Source organism: Metarhizium robertsii (genome assembly GCF_000187425.2).
Source record: "Metarhizium robertsii ARSEF 23 chromosome Unknown MAA_Scf_5, whole genome shotgun sequence".
NCBI classification, from domain to species: Eukaryota; Fungi; Ascomycota; class Sordariomycetes; order Hypocreales; family Clavicipitaceae; genus Metarhizium; species Metarhizium robertsii.
In genome coordinates, this window is record NW_011942193.1 from 2,417,880 (window position 1) to 2,434,115 (window position 16,236).

Below are 16,236 nucleotides of genomic sequence, written 5' to 3' on the forward strand. Positions count from 1 at the left end.
TGGCAAGTCGTCAAATTAGAAATCCTAGCACGTCGGGACGAAGCCAGGAAGCAGCTAACAGAACTACCAACGGTGGGGTCGGACTATTAATACAATTAGCCTTGTCTACGGAGTACAAGAGTACCTAGCGCACTTTGTAAAGGTGAGTCTTAAGATGAAAGGTTATGACAATCGCCGCAAAGATGGACACAATGGCTGTGCACAACTCTCAGGGGCAACCGTCCAAACGTAACGCAGTACTTGCAATAACCATATGAAACCGCTCTCTGCAATTGTCGTGGCTCAAATTTCTTTCAGGGCTCATTTCGAACGGCCAAGCCACCTCATGGGCGTGGTACTCCGTACATGTCCAGATGTTGGATGGATCCATTTCAACGTCACGCCTTCCGGTTGCCCACCACACAAGCACGGGGACACCTGACGGAGCCAATCGTGAGACCCAATGGAAGCAGCTACTTTTTCGACAAAAGAATCGGATGGGCTCGACCAGGAGCACACATTTACAATACATCGGCATCACCACCACGCAGGAACAGCCCACGCTGGCTTCCCGTCGTGGGAGGCAGCCTCACAGCCCAAATGATGGCACACGACAAAATACTCAACACTCCTGCCAGCCCAAATGGCAACGATATCCAACCATTACCAGACCTAACATCCACCGCCAGCAGCTCTGCCAGCAGCGGGTTCCCAACCAAAGCACCCACCGCCTGGAAGACATTGATGACAGCATAGAGCCCGGATGTCCTCTCTGGGCTCACCATGGCCGTCGCAATACTCCTCACCAAACTGCTGCAACAAGCCCAGCTTGTGGCAACGAGGACCATGCCGACTGCAATTGCAATTACAGATTGGCCCATGGCCAGCAGCGCAAAGCCGAATGGACAGATGGACATTGTTATCCGTGCAAGCCAAAGGTCGCGAGAGTGGCTGTCCAACCTCCATTTCGTTTCGAGCCTCCTTCCAATGTATGGCACCACGAGGAGAATGACAATTATTGTCATGGCTGCTCGAATGGTGACTAGTGAGCCGACGCTGGAGATTGGTATGGACAGCTTCTTGGACGTATATTGAACCAAGAGATTGATTGTTGAGGCGTTGAAGCTGTCCACGAAGAGAATTGCCAGTGAGGCGAGCAAGGTTGGCGAAAGCAGCCACAGGCTCAGACCGCTGGTCTTCGGCGAGAAGAGCCCGATGATTCTCGCCTTCCAGTTCTGTTTCGTGACGTGCGATGAAGCTATTGCGGCCTCATCGAATGACAGCTCCTCTGCAGTTTTGGAGGTGCCGAGATGAACCGTCTCTGGGACAAATGAACACATGAAACACACGCTAAGTCCGAGTCCGTATCCAAATGCAATCGGCAATGTTGTTCCATAGTTGGCCATGAGAACAGACGCAAGGGGTGTAGAGATGGCTTGCGATATGAGCACGGCCACGGTCAGTTGCAAGAATGTGTTTGCCCTACTCGATCAGCGTCCTGCACCACCATTTAATCGGAGCAAGATTACTCACCTCTTTGCTGGACTGACAATATCGGCGAGCATGGTGTAAATCGTTGAACTCAGAACTGCCGGCCCGCCACCAATGCCCGTGAGTAGCCAACATAACCACACAAACCTCAACGGGACCAACCACCAAAACCAGCAAACCATCAGCACGCCAGCAATCGCCAATGCTAAACCCAGCAAACAGAGTAGCAAAACAGGCCGACGTCCCCATCGATCTGCCAGTATTCCGTACGGTATCGCAAGAAGTAGACCTAAATAGGGGTCAACAAACGACCACCAGAACGCACACACATGAGGGCTTTCTTTACCTGGTACCATCATGAATAAAAACTCAATCCCCTTGACACGCGCCAACTCTTCCTGCACAGACGCAATCTTGCATTCCTGCTCCGGGATGGACCCCGGATTCGAAAACCGCCGAGGCTCGTGGGTAGAAAAGTATTGGTAGCAGGCTATGCTTTCGTAGACCCGCGTCAGGGGAAGATTGAGCACAAAGACGGTAGAGTCGAGGCCCGCAAGGATGAAGAAGAGAAGGTAGATGTGGTGCTTGGTGCCGGTGAAGCGCAATTTCTGTCTGGCGCTTTGCGAGGGAAGAAAAGGATGTAGTTCTTCAGAGAAGTCATCTGCATCCAAGCACCTTGTGTCTTGGCCGCGTATTGGGTCCTCGGTTGACATGGCGCCGTTGCGGTTGATTGTAGATGCGCCTGAGCTTCACGATATTAGGAATACACAATCTCGACACAAGAGGACAAACGTTGAAGCAAAGGCACTAGAACTCTCTAGTCAAAGACAACCAACTCACTGTAGGCTTTGGATACAAATGACAATTCAGCCAGCCATGGTGAGCCCGCGTTGATGCGGAGAGCTTCCTTGACAGCGAAGACTGGTGGGGCAAACCCGAACTGGTGGTACAGGCCATGATGGTAAGCTGACACGCAATAGACTCGTAAGCTGACTGCATCAGTTTCCCATTGATGTTGCCTGCTGCATGTGGTGGCTTTGCAGAGCGCGTGTTTGCTTCAGGGCGTGGTGAATGTAGTGGATGTGGGACGACAATATTTGGTGAACTCCAACATCACGTTGTAGCATGACCAAGGGGACGAGATGAGCACCCACTCGCGGCATCATCATCATTCGCAAGATGCCGCAGCATGGTAGTCTCCCTAAATTGGTTTCTACGGTTTACGTGCGTGTCTCCCCCCCCAATGCCTTGGTAAACACAAGGACAATAGTCTCATGCCTGCTGTTTATGCCTAACCGCCCGTAGCGCATAGTCTAGTCGCTTGTCCTGAAATGCCTGCTCCATGGTATGCTGCTGCGGCATGGGCAATTGGCATGATGTGCTCTGTACGGCTGTTTTGTATTGTGGCATCATTGAAAATGGTCCATCCGTCGACACATGCACCAGCTACAAATAATAATTTCCCGTAACTGTAGGTACCTAGGTAGTTGTAACTTATATATGTGGCAAATTGGGGATAAACTGCTCCGCTAGTCGATTTATGTCGCGGGAGTCAAGAGTCAAAGGCTCCTGGCAAGAGAGCCCTGTTTCTGTATGTGGATCAGGCCCAAGATCTCCTTGCAGAAATGCTGGACTATTCCCCAGCAAAAACTGTGCCGATTCACGAGTTGCGATGCAGTGTACGGAGTACTGCGCATGCCGCAAGGGTGAGCACATCACTGGAGCTATTAGAGCCGGAAGGAAACTCCTTATTTCGTCGGACGCAGCCAGCCTTCCATTACCTCAAAGTTAAGTAGAGACATTATACATCATCAATCGTTAGTTCCGGATCCGGGAATTTTAATGGCATTGGGATGGAATGCGGTGTGTCCATCGGAAGGAAAGCGAGACAAGTCGATTGTCGGGCGGGGCGGGCATCGCCGTGTTCATCGGGTACAAGTAGGAGCTGCTGCAAGATTAAAATATTCGGTTGTCAATTCTGTACTCGGCCAAGCTTCTTTGACGATCACGTTGGACAGAACCGTGGCCTCGGAAGTTGGATAAGAAATCAAATGTCAAGTAGCATGTAGTAAATCTCCGTAGTAGGCAAGATATTGCATGTACACCGGCTGTGGAGCTAGAGGCGGACCTGCATTACATAATCAACGTGAATCTACACTTGATTTTCTTTGCCTGCGAAATTTTCACCAAGCTTTTCCTCTTCCCACTCTCTTGCTCCTAGGGATCGCACCACGTACGTAGGGTCTCACACAAACAACCCTTGTGCTGGATGGACGTGCTCAAAGGTTTCCTTGAGCGGCTTCTTTGCTCTCGTCTGCAGTGCCTAAACGATGAGCCGCCAGAAAGAACCCGGCGCTGTTTACCAGCCACAGAATGACGACTATCTCGGAGCACTGGCCCTATTTTCTGGTCAGTTGTTGAGTTTTAGAGTAGTCATGTCAGATCAGGTAGGTCTTTCAGCCATTGACGACACATATCTTGCTACGGGTTTCCATTTTCCTCGTCCCTTTCTTCTTTGTTTGCAACGGCATATGTGTGTACAGCGGTGGGCTATCTTTGTGCTCCAACTGCTGAAGGATGAATTCAACGTGCCAAGACAAAACATCCCCTTCATTACCAAACACCGCTGCTCTTGATTCTCTACGGACTCTGGTGCATGAAGATGGGGATACATTTCAATTCTGGTGCAGTGATTTCTGTGTCTGTCTGCCAATGTTGTGAACGACGAAAGCTCCACAGTATACAATACTCGATGCCACGTAAACGGCGTTGCCCGTCTTAGAACCCGGGATGATGGGCATAGCATCAGCCGTGATGCATTGCGAGCAATTAATCGTTCAGATTCAGATGCAGTCGCGCCGTGAGCGCATCGGACTCGCCGTGTTCTCAACCCAATCGGAACAGGTCGAATCTATGCTCCATGCATTATCGAGGCAATGGCACCCAATGCACCAGGAACCCAGAATAGTTAAGCCCTGTAGGCTGTGACAAAGACGGGCAATTCGCCATCCGCATCGGGTTGCGTTGTTGACGAGCTAATGCAACAAATGCCATGCAGAGCTGAACGGCACAGGCGGCGGCGGCTGTGCGACGTGCTGCCTCACAATTCGGCCATCCAGAACATGCGCGGATGGTGTCTGTCCTGCTGGTGGCTGGGCGACAAAGACGTCTGGTGCTCTAGTGCAATGCAGCTCCCATTGAAGCACACATGTACGATGGAGGGCTGGTGTTGCCGCAGACATGGAGTGGTGCGCCCGCCCGCCCATGGCGATGGAAGCAAGGGCCGGGCTCATGACATACATACCAGCAACACAAAGTAGTTAACCGCCAAGGCGGCAAAGACCGCTGTAATGCGTGGAAACGAGGCTCTGGGCGGCCGAGCCGACACGAAAGCGCCGTTATGGCCACGTTGGAAAATGCGCATCAAGATTTGAGGTTTGAAAAAGACCACTAACGGAGTACGATAGCCTGACAAACTCTCGGGTCCTCGTTTCAGCCTCTGGGCCTATGAGGTCAGGTGCTCCACCAGTGGATGTTCCTCCACCACGATGGAACTGGCTGAATCAACTCAAACTCGTGCCGAGAGACGGCGCGCCCATTCACCCAGGTGCAGTGTGGGTATAAGAAGCGTATTTGACGAGACTCGACAAGGTGCCACCAATAATGTCTCTATCGCCAAGTCTACGCTAACATGCAACTGGTAGACGGTTTGCTCGCATACGATTCCGAAACCCCCCCTCTTTCCCCAAAACAAATGACACCATGGTGAAGGCCGGCCGCGTCTAGTCAGGGCCAAACTACTAATCAATTGTCCGCCGTTCGACCGACATACGTGGGCGCTTCCCCAAGACTCCAAGAGTCATTTGTCGGGGGCATGGATTGAGATTGACCCGCAGGCCTGCGAAGCGGGAGATGGAAGGGGTAGAGAGAGATGCGCTAGCGGATTGTCGTCTTCCGAGGCCAAGAAGACTGATGAGTTTGCAACAGACAATAGTCTACGTCTCGACACCACCAGTTCATTCTGGATATGCAAGCATAGTTTCCACGAAAGCGGTCAAGCAAGATAAGGCGAGCTCGACAACCAATGTACTGGATGACGGGGCGCCGGCCATGCTGGAATATTCAGCCACGAACGGCAGTACGCGCGCGCAAGGCTGTGTGTGTCTCATCGCTGTAGAACAGGCTGCCGTTTATTGGGATATTATGGGGAAGCACGGCGAGCACGGCGAGCATGGCGACACGGCGACACGGCGACACGGGACATTTTGCTTTCTTCCTGTCCACTCGGGATCTGCCCTTCCTGGGGCTGAAATACAGAAACACAAATACATAGGATAGAGCAGATATGGACGAGCTGAAGGGTCAGGACACGGCCGCTTTCATGGTATGGAACGTCTCGGCATAGCTCATCAGTCAAGGTGTGACAGCTATCGCTGTGCCATGGAGCCCAATGGATGATGGACCTGACCAGTGTATGCAGTACTAGTATGTAAATATGTAGTGTCTTCGATACGCCGCACGGAGAGGAGTTTCGGAGCGGACTTGTTTTCTTTTTTGTGCGCCGGCTGTGAGCGCAAGTACGGAGCAAGACCCAACCAACGAGACGGCCCTTGGATGATGCTGAGCCGCAGATTTTTCATGACAGATGACGATTCCCACGATTGTGAGAGAGGGAGAGAGAGACATGCGAAGGAACATGTCGTGCATAGCACCCTGCGTAGTGCTCGAGTGTTTCTCCGTGGACGCAAAGGGCAGGCTCTCAAGCCAAGGATGCATAACATGACGTTGTGGGATGCGCCAACGACAAAGGAAGCAATGATCAGAAATGCAAGATGAGCAAACATGTGCAATAATCCAGAGTGCTGTACATATAGGAACTACCAGAGAGTACTAATATGGTAAATCATAAATGCCATGCCATCGTGGTGTCAGCAAGCGGACAATCTGGATGAGGCGAACATTGAATCCTCAAACCAGAAATCATCATCTTGGTCGGCTCCACCGTTGACGGCTCTGGAAGCCACAAGCTCCGTCTTCAAGCCCGCCAGTCCCGCGCCAGAGCGCTGGGGCAAGCCTCTCCCAGGAACAGGGGCCGCTTGATTGCGTCCGGACAGGGGCAGAACCTTAAGATTGCTGGGAGGGTGGACGGATTAGGAAGAGCTGCAGTAGCGCCGAAGCCGCCGGCGGACATCTGGATGGTGAGGTGTCGATGAGGTGTGAGGTGTGAGGTGTGGGTGTCGCCTGCCGATTTGGCAATGCCATTGACCACCAGAGGTCAATAGAGTGGAAAGAACTGCAAATGCAATTGGAAGTGCAGATGATGCACATGCGGGCCCGCGAGAGGACCGCGACACGCCCGCCAAGGAGACAAGTGACGCAAAACATGCTGTGCGCGGCTGGTTGCGAGCAAGGCTGGGGCCGATTCAGTCATGGCACCACCAGCCGGTTCAATGTTGTAAAGATTATCATGCGTGTTCCGACCAAACGGGGCACGCCCCCCTCTTCGAAAGAAGAAAAGAAAAAAACCAAGACACCATAACAATGCTAACTACCTAGGTACCTGGGCAACTACTAATACGGAGCACCTAAATTCACACTAATACGTTCGAGTACGATTAAGATTAAGATGAGAGGGGTCAAGAGCAAAAGCAAAAGCACAAGCACAAGCAAAAAGAATCTGGGCTAGACTAGACGGGCTAGAGCTAGAGCTGGTAGTGACTAGTAGCCCGTTATTCCGAGATGGAATTCCAGTACATTAAATAACTAAGTGACGGGACGGCACATGGGACAAATGGGACACTCGTACGCATAATAAATGTAAACGGCTGCGGTTGCTACGTTTGTCTGCGGCCCTTTGACCGCCTCTGCTCTGTGCTGGCTATATTACTGCTGGTCTTTGGTCCCTTCACGATCCATCTTCCCCCCGTCTTGGGAGCCCTGTTGGTTTGGAGCTCCATCGATCCCCGTCATTCCCGCCGAATCCATAGCACACGAGTTATAGCCTGCATTGCTCCGTATTCCATTTGATGGGCCATCTTCTCGAGCCGTTGAGTCCCGGCATTGCCTCAGAAAAGGGTCCGGTCCCTGCCTCGTCGGAAGAGCTGCGGGCTCACCCAAGATTCCGTCCATCCGCGCAGCCCATCCATCGTCAGCCACGACGCCAAAACGGCGTCATCTTGATGAGTACCTGGGTGCCGAGGTAGGCTGCAACGAGACGGCACAGCACGTCGCAGCACATCGCAGCACATCGCAGCACAGGGCTCTGCACGGGGTGCAGGGACAATAAAAAAGCCATCACACCAGACTCTCTCTGCGTGATCTAATACGGCCAGAGCTACAGCAGCCTTGAAAGCGAGAAAGGGATACAACGAACAAAAAAATAATTAGCAACTCTGGCGACTTCTGGAGCGTTTTGAAAACCCGAATTGGCCCAATATTGAGCAAAGCCCGCACAGCACCAGCCGCATAACACGGCTCTCAGCTTTCTTTCAGCCCTGGGCGAGAACTTGACTGAAGCTAGCTTGTATTTGTGCCTCCACCCCCCCCCCCCCCCCCCCCCCCCAAACCCCTGCATACCCTAATTAAGATCCATCGTCAAATCTCCTTGTCTGACTCGGCTCCCTGGCCCCAGGGGAGCAGCCTATTACACGTCACTCTCCAGCACGGACAGACGGCCAGCACAGCTCATCTCCGGGTCCCGAATTGACCAGTTGATCACCACGGGGCAGACTTGGGGTAGGCTCTTGGGGCAAACTTGGGAGGGCTCGGCCTTGTCGCGTTTCGTTTTTCAAAAGAGGAACAAAAAAAGAACAGAGAACACTGACTGACTGACATTGCTCCCCTCTGAATCTGCCTCTGCTTATGGACACTGGCGCTTGGCAAGGCGGCTGGACGTTACTTACTACTACTTCACTGCCATTCCCCTCTCCTCAGCGTCACAGGAAAGCCATCTTGTCTTCATTGCCTTCTCACTCTTGGACCTTACCTTTCCCCTTTGGCACCCCTGCGTCCCTGACCGACCGGGCTATTAGGGTAGCCGCCGAGTCAAAAGAACTGAGTTGCAAGAAAAGCAATTGCGTCGTTTAGCCGCTTGGTGTTTTTTTCCTTCTCCTTTTCTGCCGGTCCTTTTCTCCATTTACAACGCCTCTGGGACGACGACGACGACAACGACGACTCTTCTCTCTGCCGGCCAGAGATCCAATAAAAAAAAAAGAGACGGAGAGGCGCACGCACGGAAAGAGAAGCAATGCTCGGCTGAACCGTCAATTTGCCACTGAGTCCTTTCGCTTTGCGCCGTGTGACGCTCTTGTGACAAACGCGCATCGAGGTAATCTCTTTTTTTCTTGCTCCAATTGCCCCGTCATTTCTCTCTTTTGCCCCCCTGCTCTTCTTCAACAGCGAAGAAGAGCGAGGCATTGGCTTCTGGTGCCATGGGTGCAACTGTTGTCATGGCCCCGACTCTGCAGCTCTCGCAGCGCCCACTTTCTGCATCTGAGCTCTTGGGCCCAACCGATGTCCTCTCAGGCTCATCTCTCCATCATCGCTCCGTCTCCGTTGCTACCGGCTCGACTTCTCGAAACACCGGAACCGACGACCTGAAAGTCCCAGAGCTGGACCTGGTGGCATTTGACTTGCCGTCTTTCAATACCGATTTCAAACTCGACACTCTGGTCTTTGCCAATGATAGAGAGCCTACTTCCGTCGCCCAACCCAAACCGTCTCCACAACCCGAGGTAGTTGAAGCTGCAACGTCTGAAGCGAAGCTGCCCAGACAAGCTTCCATAGCTCGGAGCAAACGAAACTTGCTGATTGACAGACCTCGGTCATGGTTGATGCCTACAAGCAAGTTTGCCAAGGAATTGCCAAATGCGAGTGACGGGGGCCGCCGCCTAGAATCAAACGTGTCTCCTCAAAAGCCCATTGCTGGCACCACATCGACAACAGCGACGACGACGACGACGACGAGGACATCATCACCTTCTCCCCTGTCGGGAAGCTCCGAAGGCTTTACCAATTTTGCAAGACGCTCCTGGATCTCACGCTCACCTCGTCCATCCTCCCCCAAGCATGCGTTCGAGCAGTCCGTTGCAGAGCAGGTTCAACCAGGCCGTGAGGGGCTAGCTCGTACATCCACTGTCAAGGCATCCAAATCACCAGCCCGATTACAGATCATTACGAATAGCGACGAGACGACTGAACAAGCAAAACAGCAACCAGAGAAACTCAGAGCAACTGCGAAGCCGTTTACGAGGGCCACGTCATACTTTTTCAAAATCAAAGGCAGACACCAAAACGCCTACCTCGGCCGTGACGGTGCGGAATCTGACCACAGTTGCGGTTCATCAGCCACCAGCCTTAACCGTACCTCCAACAGTATCCGTACGAGCGCCTCCCCGTCCATCTGCAGTGATGGTAATACCAACACGCCCATTACCGATGAATCGTGCAACGAAATGACGCCCAAGGTCCGTGACCCGCTGTGGTCGGCTTTCAAGACTCTCGATGTTGAGACGAGGGCCTTTGGGTCCAAGCAAACCTCCCACCGCGTTGCCCAGATCCATTCGGTTTTGCTACCCTTTTTGAAACGTACACGAGACAACCCGTCGGCCAAAACGATTGCCCTCGAGGATGTTGAGAGGCGAGCCATCATTCTCAACAAGTGGTGGATGTCTCTGCTAGATATGCTCCATGGGCAGTTGCAGCAGCCCATCCCTGGCGTGGACCGTCCCGTGCTGCTGGAAGCCGCAACGATGCTCATGATGCGGCCTGAATGGCGACGGGCGACCACGTACATGCAGCCGCTGGCGGAACGGTCACCCTCGGAACGCGTGCGCTCACGATCATGGACAAATGCCTCAAAATCGACGACGGATGGCTCCGTCCACTCAGACATGTTTGCCGAATCTGCGGAGCACAATGTTCGAACCATGTTTGTGGCCAACCTGGTCAAGCAAATGGCCTATGTCGTGGACAAGATGTCATTGCGCCACGCGCCTTTAAGCTTGGTCAACTTTTCCGGGAAGACGTGTGCCTACGCCTTCTTCTTCGCCCCAGGAGTTGCCGACGTTTTGCTGCGGCTCTGGGGGCTTACACCGGAGCTCATCAAGCGAGCCGGGACGGAATTTGGGCTCCCTCGCAGAGACGTGGGTGAAAGTGACGACATCACCGCCCTGTTCCCACCCAAGTTGGGACCGTTGGGTTGGACTTCGCCTAGAGCCATGTGGGACGCTCTCAAGAAAATTCCCAAGATGCCGTTGCTCGTGGCGAGAATACCTTGGACTGGTCCCTGGGTGGCTCGGTGGAAGGGCCGAGACACCGACCTCTTCTTCATCTTTTTCAAGTATTTCCACGTTCTCTCGGACCAGTTCATTCCCCCGGGATTGCCCCTCACGGAAAAGGCTCGGTCGCCGGCATTTGCCCTGGTTCATGCACAGCTATTGTCCATTGTAGACTCGACGATTCACCGACAAACTGGCATTGAACCCGTGGCGTACGCTCCGCTAATTGACTCGGTTAACGGAGCAGACTCGGCTCTGCCCATGCCTCTCCCACCACCGAGTAATGCAATCCGGGTCATGGGCGAGAACAGGCTCGTCATCTTGCTCAAAGACTGCTTGTTCGACGATGGTCCGGAAATCGCAGGTGCCAAGCATACCTTTGCCGAATCGTTTGCTGCCACCCTCAAGGCGGCCGCAAGCAAGACGTCGCTGTACGACAACTCTGCGTGCTTTACACTTTGCGACTTTTTGGAAGAGATCTTGATGGTTTACCATGACTTCGAGACAACAGCTGCTGCCCCGGCCAGCTACATTGACTGGCCTTTCTGGATCGAGGTGTGCAAACGCATGTCGAGCTCAATGAACACCATGTCCGAAGTCCGCATGCTGTCTTTTGTCTTTACCGTGTGGGATGCCATGGCCAGAGACTCACGCAGGAAGGCGGCCGTGTGTTTAGAGTGGCTCCTGACCGAGGAGTCGTTTAATGCGTATTTCAACAACTGGTGCCCCATGGTTCGAGCTTACTACCAGCGCCTTATTTGCTGGCGAATGTGTCGATACACTGGTGGCTCCGATGAAATGGACATGAATATCTACCTCGCGGCAGCCGCACGACTCAAGACCAACTGGGCTCACTACTTGTACTTGAAGCAAACCGCAGAAGAGACAGGCAAAATAGCTCCGTCAACGGCACCCATGTCCCCTGCCATGGGCAAGAAGTTCATGATCATTCGCCAAGAGGCCACCTCGCCGAATCCGGGCCTGTTCATGGGCTTCGACACATTCGCCAGAACCTCAGCAACATCATCAAAATCCAACCACCAGCTCCTGCTTGGTATCGATTCCCCAGACACTGGCGTACTCGGCCGCAGCGACAATGGAAAGAAGCGTTGGTCGCTGCTGGGAAAAGTCCTTGCAATTACGTCTGGGAACATTCAACCAGCCGCCGTGGACGACGAGTATGGACGGACACCACCGGGTTCAGCGGGAAGCGACACTAGTGGCGTCTTTGGTCGAAAGCTGGCCGACCCGGCACCCCTCATTTCATCATCCAACTCGGGAGGGCGCCTGAGCAAGACGGGCCCGAAAGTCTCCTCCCCATCTTCAGACGATGGATCCTTGGGATCATCTCCCGTCTACGACGAACAAAAATACACCTTCAAGTTTGTCCTCGGGTGGCAGCAAGCTCCTACTCCCGCTCGTGATCGCGTCCTGACGAGACCTCGCCTGCCCATCTCAACACAGGCGCGCATCAGCGCGAAGAATCACAACGTTCTCCCGTCCCTGCCTCCTCTTCCGCCTCTTCCGCGGGCCGATGTCACAGCCCAATCACGTCCGGAGACACCCAAACAGGCTCGCGCACCAAAGGAAGGCGACCTGACATCTCTGAACGCCTCCGTCGAGGAGTGGCTCCGCAACACGCCGACTGGCAGCTTGGGGCTCGGACCCGGCAGCCGACGAAGCAGTGGTAGCGTTGCCCGACGGGACGGCGGCACACCGGGCGAAACAACGACACGCAACAACAACTTGTCTACTACCAACACTGCCGGCGACAATAACAGAGAGCAGCTTACGAAACCAGTCAAGCCTACTGGAATCTATGCCAAGAATGCCGTGTACTGCGGTCGTGCCCTTGCAGAATGGGCTCAGGTTGTTTCTGAATGCAATATTTTTACCGAAAGACGCCAGGACGATGGTGTTGAGCTACTGGCCGATATCGAAGTGCCTCACCTCGGGGTGGACGGATTCCGCCGCGGGTAAACAAACAAAACAAGTCGCCATCTCGGTGACGGTGGTTACGGACGTTGATGGGGCAGGAAAAACTCGCCCTTTCTTGTACTCATTATGCCTGTCGTGAATGAACAGGATACAGTCTACAGGATTTATTACAAAAAATTTCTTCTTTTTAAATTTTCCATTTGGTCATATATCGGGGCGTTTGGGACGATTGGGGATTTTTACACCAGCCGAGACTGGTTTTGGATGTTATTGTATTCGATTATATCGATTGCTTTCCGGCACTCATCATCTTGGCATGTTCTGATTGAGCTTGGCTCTGCATTCTGTTTGTCTTTATTATTTGATTTGTTTTGCGTGCCTTGGCACAAGAAGCACACACAGCACAGCGCATATATTACCCAAATGGGCTTGGACTAGATACCCAGAATGAACGCAATGGATGATTTGACATGCAGTGCATTGACGATGCTGCCCCCGACATGTGATGTTTCTTTATAAGTAGGTCGATGGACCGTGTTGTGTACAGTAAGTAGGTGTAGTAATCTGGCAACATCAGTAGGAACCATTTGGCCACATGGCACCGGCCATGCCGTCATAACACCCAGCTGTCTAACCCACACTGCGCTGCGAGACATCCACATCACGTCTGACAGCACCAATTCCGACTCAACAAGTTGGGCGCGATCTCGAATATGAGCCGTCTCAATGTCACTGTGCGGGCTCGCGGCAACAGTCCCATCCAAACTTCCTAATTCGGCCGCCTCTTCCATTCTGAGTGGCCAGCCGTGCCAGTCCCACAGTCCCCAGGCCGGCCGGCCCCTCAGCTATCACCCACCCCGCTTTACACCTGACTAACGAGAATGTTGTCTGACAGTCAGCCGCCACTTGTGTTCACGCCCGGGCCTCTTTTTTATTTATTTAGTCATTCTAGACTCTGTATCTCCTAGATTCGCATCCTTCGACGCGCTTTCACTCAAGTCTGCCCCCTTTATTTTCCGACTACCCACATCCTTCCCACCCGTCGTATATACACCGAGAAACACGATGCCTCACTATTCCGAAAAGAATATATTCCCCATGCAAGGCGGCTGCCCATGCGGCCACGTTCGCTACCAAGTCAAGCAGGCGCCGCTGCTCGTCCACTGCTGCCATTGCACCTCTTGCCAGCGTGAGCTCGGCACCGCCTTTGCCGTCAACGCCATCGTCGAGTCGGACCGGCTGGAGCTCCTCCCGTCTGCGCAGCCTGCTGTCCCCGGATCCAAGGGCGTGCCGGGGGGCGCGTTGGCCGGCTTCAACGCGGCCTTTGCACGGCTGACTTTGTCTGATGCTACTTGCGGGCCCGTCGGGGCAAAGACTGAGGGCGCCGAGCTACAGGCCGCTGCAAACGCAGACAGGGACAATGAAACCGGCACGGTCGAGCTAGTTACTCTCCCGACTGAGTCGACTGTTGGGTTGACGGTTGCGCAGTGTTGCGTCTGCCACTCTGGCCTTTGGGCTCACTATGCTGATGGGGGTCCTTACACGACGTATCTTCGGGTTGGGACCCTCGATGCCGCGTATGAGATTGATCCCGATGTTCACATTTTCACGCGCTCCAAGAGGGATTTTGTGGGGTTGGCGGATGGAAAGCCTCGGTTTGAGGCGTATTACAAGACGAGGGAGGACTTTATTCGTGACGACTGCAAGGGCCGGTATGCTGCGCTGGAAGAGAAGACGGGTGCGTACATGGCGGAGTTGAGGGCCGCATTGGGCGAGTAGCCTTGATTTGGGGGTGTGATTTGGCTGTGAATTCGTACGTTTTGGGAGATTTGCATGCGTACTGGGGGACTCGAGTATGTAATGTGTTTATATTATCGTGTCATCATTGTTGTAGCCTTGTGTCTCGCTTCGTCTCCACGAGCTCCCTTTAGAAGATGAGAGTTTTAAGGCACGTCGCATTTAGTGGCGCCACTCGAAAGACGCGAAATTGTATTAGTTGAATGAGGAACGGTGGTTGGATACAGGTATTATTACACATATTACACAAACCAGTGACTGGATGTGTTTGTGGCAACCGGCTCTGTCTGGCTTTTGGTGCTGTCGTCCCCATAATGGCAGGCCTGAAATGCGATCTGCATGGTTGCAAACATGTCATTTTGTTTATGCATGCTGTGGTTGTTACCGTGATTTATGTGACCAATCGCTCTCGCCTCACGCGTGGAGATTTAGCTGGCATAACCATGGAGCACTACATCATTTTCCGGACCTCCATTTGCACCACCAGATATGATGTTTCAGTTCGATTCAAGGGTACGCTGGCTGGGGTTGAGTGTTTTGAGTAGGCTGGTTTGCATGGGACTGCCAAGCATTATCAGTGTCGCGTACTTAAGTAGGCTGTTGTGATCGTCATGGCTATGTGTTTGCAGTCGTGGACATAGGGTCGACTTGTATACCTTGGTAGGACAACGATTGATAAAAGAGGGGGAAAGACTCTAGATGCTTAGAATATTAATCGTTTTGATTCTTCTCCATCTTGTCCTGACAAACTTGAGGAAGAAACGACTGGAAACAGGTGCCACCTCACACCATGACGCCCAGTCGGATTCCAAGGTGATGCTTGGTACATGTGAATGAGTAACCACAATGGGCATTATGGGGGTATAGAAATTTGATATTTATTGACAAGAAATAGGAATGAAGCATCTGTTTTAGTAGCCTCGAGGCAGGGTCACATAACGCCGATTGGGCCCAGCCGTATTGTGGCCTTCAATCAAGTCCAGATGACGACTCTGCATGCCTGGCTAACAACCCCGAATAAGCCAGCAGTAGCTTCCTTAGACGAGGTAAGCGTGATAGTATGAGCCTGCCGGCGCAGCCGCCAGAATAACATGTCGAGGGCAAGACTCGAATCAAGCCGCTCAAACAGACCCTTGGTGAGATGCTACAGCGAATGCGAGAGGCGATTTGCCCTTGAATGTAAAGAAAGGATGACAATGGCTTGACGCGAGTCTGGCAAAACACCATTGAAGGGGAAATTGCTGCCTGGCGCTCAATACATGTACGGCACTCTTGCGGGGCCCTGCACTGGCGAAGCAATTGGCGCTGCTCTGACGGCAGTCGCTCAAGGGCCGAGGGTGGACGATGGATGATGGCTGGGGGCTGTCAACGGTTGGACCAGGCTGTATTTAACCAGTGTTCAGCCAAGTGGGCACCTGACTAAAAGCTGTTGTGGCTTGGTACTTAGTAGTTAGCGTAAAGTATTGACCCGCGCCATACCGTAAGATCAATTGATGCTGCCTGGTCTGGTGGTATAGTGTATACAGTGGGTGTACCTGGTGATGGGGCCAGTCTGCAGTGCCATGCAGTGTACTCCGTACCGGATTCCTCCAAACAGCATCTCCAGTCTGCGTTGGACATCGAATGCACTTTCCGTTTGCCTCATGCCCCTCCACCAACAGGGTCATCGACATTGACATTGAGGGTCGCCGTTATTTCAATTTGCACAGAGACAAAACCACAAAAAGGCTCATCGAGCTCTGCTGGGCGACGC

General features: G+C 53.0%; 3 protein-coding genes across 3 annotated transcripts; 2 read left to right on the forward strand and 1 right to left on the reverse strand.

Annotated features, from left to right (window-relative positions):
- Window positions 1-500: 500 nt before the first annotated feature.
- On the reverse strand, window positions 501-2,183 carry MAA_03921 (Major facilitator superfamily domain, general substrate transporter; the record flags this gene model as incomplete). Its single annotated transcript, XM_007821919.2, has 3 exons — window positions 501-1,461; window positions 1,513-1,759; window positions 1,817-2,183. The coding sequence occupies 3 exons, from the start codon at window positions 2,181-2,183 to the stop codon at window positions 501-503; spliced, it is 1,575 nt and encodes a 524-aa protein (XP_007820110.2).
- A 6,717-nt stretch (window positions 2,184-8,900) lies between these two features.
- MAA_03920 (protein family UPF0592) lies at window positions 8,901-12,728 on the forward strand (the record flags this gene model as incomplete). Its single annotated transcript, XM_007821918.2, has 1 exon — window positions 8,901-12,728. One exon carries the CDS (start codon window positions 8,901-8,903, stop codon window positions 12,726-12,728), a length of 3,828 nt encoding a protein of 1,275 aa, XP_007820109.2.
- A 1,023-nt stretch (window positions 12,729-13,751) lies between these two features.
- Window positions 13,752-14,465, forward strand: MAA_03919 (glutathione-dependent formaldehyde-activating; the record flags this gene model as incomplete). The annotated part of the gene is made up of 1 exon (XM_007821917.1): window positions 13,752-14,465. One exon carries the CDS (start codon window positions 13,752-13,754, stop codon window positions 14,463-14,465), a length of 714 nt encoding a protein of 237 aa, XP_007820108.1.
- Between the last annotated feature and the right edge of the window lie 1,771 nt (window positions 14,466-16,236).